The 12,450-nt window shown below is 44.2% G+C and overlaps 1 protein-coding gene across 4 annotated transcripts in view; it reads left to right on the top strand.

The window, feature by feature from the left end:
- The window catches only part of LOC115572915 (SPRY domain-containing SOCS box protein 4-like), an 84,694-nt gene extending 72,612 nt beyond the window's left edge, over positions 1–12,082 (top strand). For all 4 annotated transcript variants that reach the window (XM_030403412.1, XM_030403409.1, XM_030403411.1 and 1 more), the window contains one exon: positions 9,132–12,082. In XM_030403412.1, coding sequence (XP_030259272.1) covers positions 9,132–9,259 — 128 coding nt within the window. In that variant the 3' untranslated portion in view covers positions 9,260–12,082. The remainder of the gene's footprint in view (positions 1–9,131) is intronic.
- The last annotated feature ends 368 nt before the right edge of the window (positions 12,083–12,450 follow it).

Genomic DNA, 12,450 nt, shown 5'->3' with positions numbered 1-12,450 from the left:
AATTTCCAGTTGCTGTTATAAGTGAGAAGCTAAAAATCCTTAAAGATTTCCCGTCAGATAAGTATTGAAGCGGCTGCCTCGGTATCTGTCTTTCTCCTGAAAAGTTTGTATTCATCGATTTGTGAAGCGCAGGCCATCGTGAACCGCCTCCGAGTGCGGATGATAAAAGATGTTGAAACGTCCTCTTCGGTTCCCTCGGCTGCTCTCGCTGCCTAGAAGCAGATAGAAACGTGGCCCAGCTGTTAGAAAGCCATAAAACATATATTCTCTCGTGTTGGAGGCTGTTTCGGATATTATTAGTAGCTCACAGGCTACAGTACTTAAATACTGGTCGTCTGTAGTGTCACAACAGGGAAAACATAGAAAAATGTGAGGTTTAAAACAATATAGCTGTATTACAGAGACATCCGTGTGACTACAACAGGATCGTTTTAAATTTTTTTGATACTGATAGGAAACCTTTGAAGAATATAAGCCTGTTTTTTTATCCCTTTTTATAGAATAAAGGAAGCTCAACCTCTGAACTTGTTGAGCGTCGTCTTAACACAAGCAGCATTTCCAGTTCACTTCCCAGCCCTGCATGTGACACGACTGCCCTTATTCACCCTTTACTCGAGCTCAAAGCCTTTCACGTACGTTGTTTACTTCACATCACTCGAGTCTTTTTTTTTTTTTTCATCTGGAGATGTGCGTGTTTGCCTCTTTGATTTCCTGTATTCGTGACCCGGCATAAGCGCTGTTGCTCTTTGCATTCGTCCTCCTACCTGTCGACATGTTTGCGAAGACGGGGTTTGTGGATTTCCTTTGTGTAAATGTTTGTTCGTTTCTGCTTTTTCACGCTGGCGGGGAGAAACGCAGCGCAGCCGGTCGATGGCATGACATGAGATCGCGAGAGAAGAGGCTTATAATTTATAGGTCGCCCCATTGATCAGTCGGTAATTTTACCCTTTAACTGATTACTCTGTGTGTGTATATGTACACATGCTCATGAGCAAGCAGAGTCCAAATTGTACCACTGCTGTCTCGTGAAAGCCTTGTAATTGCAGTTTTGTTCATTTTCATATTTATTGACTTTAATTAAAGGATTAAAGGATTACATGCTCCTCTGAATTCTTCAACCTCTCGGGCTTAGAAGCACTTCCAAAACCAACGGGATGATGATAAAAAACTGCACCGTCATCAGGCTAAACACACACCTGTTCTCCCTCTCTTGTTGACAGTTTGAAGATAATACAGCTTTCACCCAACAGTGATCATTTCTAATGTGCTGGAGGAGAACAAACACTCCGACCTCGGAGAGAATAAAGAGGGAGAAAGATGTAAAAAAAACAAAGAGTGTGAAAGAAAGGCAGGGAAGAGAACAAAGCAGGAAGGAAGGGTCACGTGTTCGCCGGTGAAGTGGCGTTGCAGGAGCAGAGAGGTGTAGTGTTGCACATGAGATGGAGCTGTGGGCGAAGGAGGGAGGAAGACTCGCTGGAGAGAAAGAGGAGAGGATCATGTTCTCCTGAGCTATCTATCCTATATGTTACCTGCGTGTTCGTCAGCTCCACTTTCTCCGGTTGATGCACTTGGAGACGTTACACAACGCAGTGTTTTCCTCAGTGTTTGTTCTCATTTCTGTTTTCTGTTGTGGTAACTTCTCAAACGAAGACATTTTCTCTGCAGTAAAAGTAAGAGGGAGGTGAATTTTTGGGTTGCGTTTGAATGTTGGTTGTGTTATTTGTTGCTGAAGTAGCTGTTTTGGACTGGCATCAATATAGTTTGTTGCTACAGAAGCAGGTAACTGTGGAGTCAGTCTGTGTTGTTACGCTTGATCCATCTCTGGTGCTTAGTGGTGTAGTTTCCCCAGTAAACACACTGACCTGTTCGGTTGTTGCCGTCCCTAATGACCAGCTGACTGCTGCTCTTCTTGGTTTATAACTCCTCTGCTGCTGTCTTGAGTGTCTTTGGGTGAGAGAGCAGACAAGGACGGATGTTCAACTCGTTCAAGATGTTGCTGAAACCGAGTAACGCTGTCTTGCATCCAAACTTGTTGTTTGTGGACAGTCGGTCGTCCCCGCGGACTCTCGGCCTGTCCACTCTGTCTGGCCCGGAGACAAAGCTGAGAGGCGAAGAGGTCGATGAGAGGCCGCAGATTTTTAAAGTGCTTCTCTCAGCTTCAGGAAAAGTCTTACAAATATCAAACCTCCATCCATCAAAAATTCCGAACAGAAAGAGTCATAATTGACCTTCTCTGACGCTTGAGGTGTCAACAGTTTTACAGACGTCACTTTTGTAATCGCAGTTTATGGAGGAAAGGTTTCTTTGGGCTGTTTAGCAACACTGGCTCTCAAATGTCAGTCGGCCAAAGTTTGGACACTGTTTTCCCAAAAAAGTCCCAGAATGACTTTTTCCTTTTGGACCGTTTCTGCTGCGTCATCACAGTTTATACGTCCTCACACCGATTTCAGTCAGACTTCAAGGTTTTCTCTCTTCCTCCGTCCCCCCCTCTACTTTATTCTTTTGAAGTCACTCATCATCCGACGGGCTTTTTTTAGCTGCCGGCGCTCCACTCGGGTCACATTTTACATTCATCATAAAAGTGATGCTGCGGTTGCCATTTTCACCCTCTCTCCCATTATCATTGTCTACAGACAATAAATCCTGCTGCCGCGTCTCATTACAGGCGTCGTGTCACATTGTGTGCCCTTATTGCCTTCGTGTTCCCGTCGCAGCAGACCCAGGGTCACAATTCATATCCATATAAAATGTCTCATCGGAGAAGAAGTTCAGCACTGGCGGGGATTGTGTCACACACACGGCATCAATCTAATACCGTCCAGTCGTCGTCATCAGTAAAACCCTCGAAGGAAATTCACGGGGTCGGCCGCCTCCGTATAAACCAATCAACCGCGGCAGATTGAGGAGAAAACAACTGGTTGCTTAAAGGTCACCTGTTTGATTCCCAGTGCTGCCGACGACGTAAAAAAAAAAAAAAAAAGCACTCTGCATTATGTGTGTTCTTAATCTTTGTAATTTTCTCTCCGCACTAATGGGCTCGTTCTCCCACGGGGGTCGTTCAGGATCCATCTTGCCGTTCTGGTAGCTAACAATTTTAATTCAACCTCTGGAGGGATCAGCCGAGGGCGGCGCTCTAAAAACAAACATCTGACCCGAGAAAAACTTTAATGGAAGCCGGCAGAATAATCATTTTGGGTCCGTTCCTCTGCCTCTCTGTGGTTGGCCTGCGAGGTGAAGAGATTCACCCACAGTGATGACATTCAGCACCGCAGCATTTTAAAGTCCTCTTAATGCACCGACGGTGTAACGACGCAGGGCGCAAACGACCTGCTGCTGATCAGTTCATCCGCTTCTCTCTTCATTAGCTGCTCACGCCACCTGAGGAGACGCTGTTAGGATGAAAACAGGATAGAAAATGTTTCATTAAGAATACATCGTATCATTAATGTGCTGAGTAGTATAATAGGAAGTTATGAAGCCCAGCTAATTACTTGTATAATGCAATAAAAGGGACATTATAAGCATCTAGAGGGCGGCAGATGATTAATGACTCCAGCTTAAAGTAAAGAGCAGCTACTGCTGGATCAGCTCGAGCCAGAACCACATTCTGAACAGACTGAATGTTCCCACATGAGACTTAAACATATCGTACGTAGGAAATCTGCATCAAAATGTATAAAAACGATCAGACCTCTGCTTTATATGTTGTTGTTGTGTAGTAACGTCGTCCCAAATGTCTCCAACAACGTTCGGTCCCAGAGAAATCCACAAGTTTACTTTACTTTTTTATTTAGTTGCCTATCGTAATTAAAACTTTAAACATTGAACATTAAATTGTGAACATTTGTGCCCGAGTCACGTCTGATGGGGGATGTTTAAAGGTGGAGCGAGTTGATTTGTGTTTATTTTGCGTTACTCGTGCCCCAAAACATCCACGTCACTTTACTGTGCAGGTATTCAGGTCAACTCGCAGTGAATTCAGCACTCACCAGAGACTCCGGTTCTCTCTCTAATTAACATTTATGAAGTAAAGTTTAAAGGTTAAATTTAACGCCGCTATACTCGGCTACTATATGGAGCACAAACAGTATGAATATTGGATTTACATTCATCAGGTGGCTGGAAACATGAAGCCACAAGACTCGTAATGAACCAACAGTTTGCTGAAGTTGGCGTCGTAAAATGTCTGTTTGCAGCTTGCAATCCTGCTGACTGCCCAAAATAAATGAGTGAATTTTCTGAACATCATATTCTGTTGAAGACATCTTAATGCATTATGATAAAAGCTTAAGTTGTTTATACCAGTGGGTAATCATTAGAGTCCATCCTGAAGGTATAAATAATGTATAATAGATATGAGCTCCATAGTAAGTACTCCTGATATCATCTGTCAGGCGAGGCGGAGCTGCGTCGGATCTTTTACACTCAACAATAGAAGCGAATCAAGTCTCTCCTTTGGCTCCTTTTTTGCTGTCGAAGTTCTGTAAGTTGCGTTTTCTCAGGAGGCTGCAAACGAACAGAAACAAAGAAAAGAAACTGAAAGAAAGAGACCGGAGCGGTGGTCAGCGTCTCTCTGCTCTCAGCAACCACAGCGTTGTCTCAGAAATCATCTGCACATAACTCAGCTGCAAAGAGCCTGCAAGCATGCTCACATTCATTTGATTTGGTACAAAAATTTGCTCCCCTTGATATGTACATGAACACGCCACACACACACACACACACACACACACACACACACACAGAGCTGACTCACCTCTTATTGACATCGTTCAGATCCAGTCCGCTGTGGTTTCACTCGACCCTTCCACTCTAATTAACGCTTTTCTTCTGCAAGTCGGCAGAACGAATGAGCGTTTTTTTCCTTTTTCTGCAGAGACGCTAATGAGCCAAATGTGTCTGAGTAAAGAAATGAGGCGTGTTGGTTTTGTGTGTGTCTGTGTAAACATCATATGTGTGTGTGTTCAAACAGCGTAGATGATCGTGTGTTTATATCATGTTTTTTTTTTTCTTCTGGCGGACTTTTCTTTGACTTTTCTGAGCGAGTTTAGTTTCTCTACACATTTAATTATGACTCAGTGTAAACAAATACTTTCAGCCAGAGCATATTTGACTTAATATTCTATTCTCGTAACACACACACACACACACACACTCACAAAAAAGGACTCAAGCTGATCAAGAACACTTTTGCTCTCGCTGGTCATCAGCCAGCGTAGCAGTAAAGCCAGCTTAGCATCCGTGTGTTATATATAGAGCTGTTAATGAGCGGCGCCTCTGCTGTTCACAGGCTCTCTCACTGTAACTACATTAAAGTCCAATTATAATCTGAACGACTGCGACTGTGAGTCGCTTTGTATATTTGACTTTAGAGCTGAAAGAGTGAGTCGATTCATTGATCAATTAGTCTCTTGAAAATTCATGTGGATTAAAGAAAAAAAAGAATCGTGCAGTAAAGTTTTCCCGTTCGTTTCACTGAGAGTTTAAAGTGTCTACAAGGAGCTTCATGTCTTGTTGATTCTGGCGCCCCCTGTGGTAAAAGGCGGTATGAGCACCAACGCCTCACGTCTGGAGATCTGGTCAGTGTGTGTGTTTGTTTTGGTAGCGAGGGAAAGCAAGAAGCAACATATTAGCGTTCTTTAATATTGCAATTATGCAGCTGTTAACAAAACACAAGACAAAATCAAAATGTATTTTTATTTGTGGGGCAATTATCTTATCAAAGTAAAAACACGTTTTTGCAAGAGTATCTCTGTTTCCCTGGAAACACATGGGGTCTGACTAATAGCTGCAATCAATCATGTCAGTCGACTCCGATATGTAACGGAGCCTCGTTACTGCAGCAAGAAGGTCGAGCTGGGTGCACGGCGACCAGGTGATTCATCTATTTTTGGCTACGTAAGATCAATAACTGTAAGACGACGATGGTGACCGCACCGTACCGACAGACTACAGAGCGGCTTCGCTCCTCAGCTCGTCCTCAGCACTCCACCACGAAAACTAGTTTGAATTTTAGGACTTCTCCGATCTTAATCAGTCTGAATCCAAATTTAATATAATGATATTTGGATTGTACTAGTATATTTGTCCTTTTCTCTTTAGTGTGTTCATGTCAAGACCAGTGATTTACTTCTCTTGTTAACTGCTTCCTCTCAGATGTTAGGATTTCTCTTTATTTTCTCAGTTTCGTGTCATTGTGAATTAAATGTCTTTGAGTTTTGAGACGTGAAGTGACGACGACGTCACGCTGAACTCTGACAAACTGTCACAGGCTTTTTTCAGAACTTGAATGGACTAAATGAATAAATTGTCAAAAGGCAGAAGAAGAATAGTTCATGATGAAAATAGTAATTAGCGGCAGCCTTTCAGTATACGTGCTCCTTTGTAGCCGCGTGTGAATCGGCTGCCTGCGTCTGATGTTGATGCCACTCAGCCGCCGTACAGTGGCGTTCATCTGCCGCGTGTCCCGCTGAGAGCAGCTCTCATGATGGCGGCGTAATTGAGAGTCAGACAGAGGTCAGGACGGAAAATCAACAGTGCCGACGTGTCAGCGCGACTGCACCCGGGTGAAGAACCGTGATTTCTGCGAGCGTGGAGGAGCATTAATGTGACAGTCACATCGCAAAGGACACACACATGTAGAGCTGAAGTGTGTGTGTGTGTGTGTGTGTCGTCCTTTATCCTGTTGGTTCAACCTTGAACACACACACACACACACACAGCGGTGCAGCTGCAGAAGCAGGTGGGTGGAGGACGTCCAGAATTACAACGGGTGATGGCAGAGTTTGTATTTTTTATTAAACAAGAACAGCAGGCAGAGACACACTGATAGGCTCTAATGTCACTCAGGAAGCTCTTCACACCTCCAAAATAAGATCCGTACGTTTAATTAAAGCCTCGCACCAGATAAAGACATTATTCTAAACGGTATATCCACCTACAGGAGCTCGTCTTACACGTTCAGGCATCAAGTAATCAGAGATCTCTGCTCCTGCTCGGCCTCGATTCTGTCTTCTCCCTCCTCTTTGCTTCCTGTCGTTCCTCCCTCGCCCACCTTTTCCATCAGAGTGACTCCCTTCGATGCCATTCCGCCACGGTTCCCTGCGTTTTCCTTCCAGTCGGTGCACCGATGATCGGGTTCGGCATCGACTCGTTGGGGATCACCAGGTTCTTCTGCATGTACAGCGCAGAGCAGCGGGCTGCGGTGTTTCCTCAGGTGGAAGTGTTCGAGGAGCGGTCGTCAGATCACCGAGTTCGCCGCGGTGACGCGTTCCTCTCCTCTCTCCCGCTCTGCTCCGCTCTGCTGTGTAATTAAGCCAATCAGACGTGGTCATTACTATTAATTGAAACTGATGACACTATAAAACGCCGTGTGGAGGAAGCCACAGCAAGAGTTAGAATTAGAAAGTTTGTGTTCATTTATTGTTCGTTTACTGGATGTCAGGTTTTTTACAACTTTCGACGATCACTTAAATCTCATCAACTAATCCTCGCGGGTGTTTCTCCGCTCCTGTCCTCTCCCGCTTCTCGACAGGCGAGACTTATTATCTGAGGAATGAAACATTAACGTTAACAGGAATAATACGAGGAGCGCCATCACATGTCCTTCAGCTTTTAGTGCGTGGGCATTTCCAAGAAGAGGTTGAAAAGAGATACAGCTGATGCCGGAGCATTTGAGACAGCTGTGAATATTTTAGAGGTTAAAAAAAAAGAAGAAAGAAAAGCGCACATTTGGTAACTAAAGACGTTTGACTAGCAGTCAGAGCGGCAGGGAGGACGACTGCTGACCTCTCACATGTCCAACATCTTCAGAATGAGCGTTCTTTCACATATCAGTGAATATCCCTGACTGAGACCAAACTGTGGAGGTACGATGAGGGAAATGAACAGTGACACTCTTTCTAAGATACGTCAAACCTTTTCTGAACCGCGGCGTCTCATCACATACCTGCACAAGTCTGCGGCGAGGTTGTTCGTCCAATTTAATCGAATTTAGCGTTCAGTGTTTGTAACCGATCTGTCGTCTGAGAGACAGAAACTGAAACTCTGAGCAGCAGCTTAATTAACGTCGCCTCGCCTGAACGTGAGACGAGCGGCCGAAGATATAAAATGTTAATTAAATATGATAAATAACAGCTGCGGTGTGTTTTTTGTTCTCTTTTCACAACTTTTTTTCTATAATTTAAATATCATAGAAGCTTTTTGAAAGCTCCAGAACCGGAACCAGGATCATTAAACTGAAGCTGATATTAAGGGATCGTAGATTTTGTTGTGTGTTTGTAAAACGTTGCAGCACTTTCAGGATGTTGTGTCGAGTTAAATGTCCCGGTGGGTCAGAAACACCGACCGGACTTTTCTGTCAGGGTTGAGAACATCTTGCTTTCGAGAAGTCTCGCTAACATTCACTCTAATTTCGGATGCACAGTGGTGTTATATTGTGGTTATCGTTTTCCTCCTTGACGACCTTAATCCATAAAGTGTAAAGAAAAGTGTCGATGAGAGACCTTCATGAATCTGGACGTTGATCCAAAACAGAACCATCAATTGAAGCCTCCCATATCTCTGCTCATCAGGCTCTAGATATACATTTTGGTGTGGAAATTGCGCCCTGAATTCTCTAGTTTTCTGACCAGATGGATCATGAGACACTTCAGAAAAGGTTTTTCCGTCTCCTCTCCTCTGCGGTCGGAGCGTCCTTCAGCTCTGACCGCAGCCTCCTGTATCTGTTACCTCCTTCACCCCGCTGTGAAGCTGAAGGTCAGAGGAAAAGAAAAGGCTGACCAGGAGCTCACAGCTCACAGAGGGAGGCGTGAAGACGTCATGCAAACGTAGATATTTACTCTCGTTTTCCAGATCCAGAGTACGACTTGGACGGAAAGCGTCGAAATGGTCTGATGTGACAATAGGAACAGGTGTCGCCGCTGCCGAGTGTGCGAGGGAGAGGTTTAAATATTTAAAGGTGTGCTCCGTCACTCTCTGCCCCTCCGCTTCTGTTTCTCATTCATGCATAACAGATATTAGGATGTATTATGCATGATTTAAAGGCCGAGGCGCAACAATAAACACAAACGGATCCAATCTACTGAGTGTTATCCTAACGTCACCTCCCTTCTCTCTGTCCCTCTCCCCAGCCGAGCCTCTCCCCCTGATGGACCTGTGTCGGCGTGCGGCCCGCCTGGCGCTGGGCCGGGAGCGGCTGCAGGAGATCGAGAGCCTCCCTCTGCCCCAGTCCCTGAAAAATTACCTCCAATACCAGTGACTGACACCAGCAGAGCCGACTGGGAGTACACGGACACAAACTAGACCGCCGGAGCGTCTAAAGATGGATGGATGGAAGAGATTAATTAAAGGAAAGGGGCTGCTGGATGGAAGAATGTCCACACTGATGGATTTATAAAAAAAAGAAAAAAAAAAAAGGATGGAGATGAAAGACGGTGGATGAACTGATGGAGAAAGTCCAGGCAGCACAGCACCAGCTTCTTTTGGATTTCCAGCTGCTTTCCTTTTTTTCGTTTTATTTGTTTTTTTTGTTTTTTTTGACTTGAAATAAATTATTAATGATGGTAACCCATCAGTGTGTCACTCATCCAGAATGAAAACCCATCCTCCCGATGGCTCGGCTGCAGGTTTTCGGAGGCGACCCTGTTCAGACGAACGGCGCCACCCGGTGACGAGAATCGAGCGCTGCGCCGAGAAAAAAAGCACACTAATCGTTTCCCTGGAGGCCTTTCTGACGCACAGTCAGCGACCATATCATTGCTGTTGGACACCATAGTGTGTATTCATGGTCTCCTCTAGCGCAGGTGGCAGGCTGCAGAGCCCAGATGTCCAAGAGGATTTTAGCACTAATGTTGTTTTTTTTTTTTTTTATTATCTGATCGACTCGGGGCCCGACCGAACGCTCGACCTCGCACACAGAGTAGAATCGAATCACGGCTGCAGGCGAAAGACGTGAAGCGCGTCCAACTTTTTACTCCCGGCTTCATGATGACTCGTGACGATAGGCGAGCCCTTTCAGACAAACACGTCACGTCCATCAGATAAAAACGATGGATTCGTTGAGGCGACATTCACGGCGATTCTACAGTATTCGGCAGCTGGTGCGTGAGAGGAAATTAAGGATAGAGAGGGAAAAAAAATGGATGAGCGATTAATTCGAAGTCTTAATTCATGACGGTTGTCAGCAGAGAAGTTCCCACTCGCTCATTTTTATCATTTGTTTTATTTTAGAGAATAAAAAGGTGTTATATTGGGACTCTTGTCTGCTTATATGTTTTATGAAAAGCTTTTTTTTATATGCAGTTTATTTATTACTTCAAGGAATAACGAGGTTTCAGGCTTTTCATACCTCGTTCTCTTCCTCTCCTTAAAAAATCCTTTTTATCGTCTGACCTGACGTGAGAACAATCTCCTCGACAACTGAAAACGACTATTAAACAGATCATATTTCCTTTGTGCGTAAGAAACAATAATTAAGTAGTAAATTTGTTACAGCGCTCTTTATGCTCCTACAAAGCCGCCTAATTGCTCGTTAAATATACGGATCTAAACGCTCGGCTGATATGCTTCTTCGAGACTTTTCCGGTGTGTTTTGATCAGATGTGATTGATTTTCCTGAAACGGCTCACCAGTCGTGTAAGATCTGATCTGGTCTTTAAGGACGTCATTGATCACAGCGAAAAGCTGGTTAAGAATATGTCTTCAGGTTCTTTAATAAAGGAACAAGGAGCGTTAAAGGATTAGTTCACCCAAAATAAAAGAAAATTCAGTCATTCCGAAGTTTCGTGGTCGGCAAAACATTTCCGGAGCTTCACGGGAAAAACAGAGTTGCAGCGTTCTCAGAGAAAAACTGAAGAAGATGAGGACTTGTTTCAAAAAATAACATAAAGTGGCTCCGTGCATATCGTCCAGAGATCCAAGAAAGATTTGAAAAGGCGTCACTGACACCCTCAACACGCAATCAAAACAAGTTAAACCATCTACGCCAGCGCTGTTTTACTGTGAAGCTCCAGAAATGTTTTTGTGCGATGTAAAACTTCACCCCGTCATCCTCGTGGGGATGAGACATTTTTTGGGTGGACCTGTCCTTTAAGTTGACAGCACAGGACACTCAATGATGCATCACGATGTGAACCGCGACCAAAGTAGTTCACATGAAGCCGCGGAGCGTGCGATGGTGTCGGTCAGAGCCGGAGGTCGCGGCCCGTCGCAGTGTGTAACTAGTGCTAACGTGCTGTTGGCTGTAAGAAGAGCCTCACCTGCTGTTGTAGCACCCTGCTGTAGCTCACTGGTACCAGACAGCATCTGTCTGCTCTCCGCACAACTGTCTTAATGACCACAAACAAACAAACAGACAAACAGACAAACAAACAGGACCAGATCTAGTCTCACTGGATCTTAAAAAAAGAGTTTTAGAGCGAGATGGAGGAACATTACTGCTGCTGCAGCGGCAGGACAGTAACATGTTTCTGGCTCAGAATCAGACGCACGCGACCAACACACACACACACACACACACACACACACTGTAGAAGACCAATCATGTTTCCTTTCCTAAAAAAGCTTGAGTCACTTTTTTTGTTTTTTACTTCTGAGTTTGTATCCTTCATTATTATTATTATTATTATCATTATTATTATTATTATTATTATTATTATTATTATTATTATTAATATTATTGTGAGTGTGGAGTCTGATTGTGATGATGGTAGGATGAAGATGATGATGATGATGATGATGATGAGGATGGTGATGATGATTATTTATCACAAGCTAGTTCTGTGTTTTTTTAACAGGTCATTGATGGTTACATTCAGGTAAATTAAATGCAAAGATGCTGGCGATAGAAGGCGTGAGAGACATGAAAAGTTGTTTTCTTCAATGCTGCTTTTATTATTATTATTTTTATTATTATGATGTTTATTATTATTATTATTATTATTTTGTGATGGTGGCGTTCTCAACCTACTGTGTCATCAGTTGGGACGGCGTTCAGAGAAGTAGCAGAATGTACGGACAGACGGTGCAGTCGAGATGTCAACAGATATGAAATGTGAATAAAAGCCAAGTGAATTTGAAAACACTTCTGTCGAAAAACACTCCTTCTGTTTCTTCCCTCTCGCCCTTGTCTTGATTTACAGGAGTGCTTACTAAAATATACATGTCGGAGTCATCCAAAATGCATCTGACTCGGAGAAAACAGAACAACAGACGAGGCTGATGGTCGAACTCGCGCCGACACATTTTCGGCGTCTTTAATTGCGTCTGGGGGAGCATTTAAATCTGCCGGGGGGGGGCCTTGGCGGAGGAAACTGGGCTGTAAAAAGTCTTTGGCTGTAAGATTTTTCCCCAATTGTCCTGTGTGCAGTTTCCACTCCCTGAAAGTAAACAGCTAATGCTCCCGCTCATCAGCTCCTGCAGCTGTAAACACAGCTCCACGCTCAGCCGGGG

The sequence above is a fragment of the Sparus aurata genome, chromosome 21 (assembly GCF_900880675.1).
Source record: "Sparus aurata chromosome 21, fSpaAur1.1, whole genome shotgun sequence".
Taxonomy (NCBI): Eukaryota; Metazoa; Chordata; class Actinopteri; order Spariformes; family Sparidae; genus Sparus; species Sparus aurata.
This window is presented reverse-complemented; position numbering and strand designations above follow the sequence as displayed.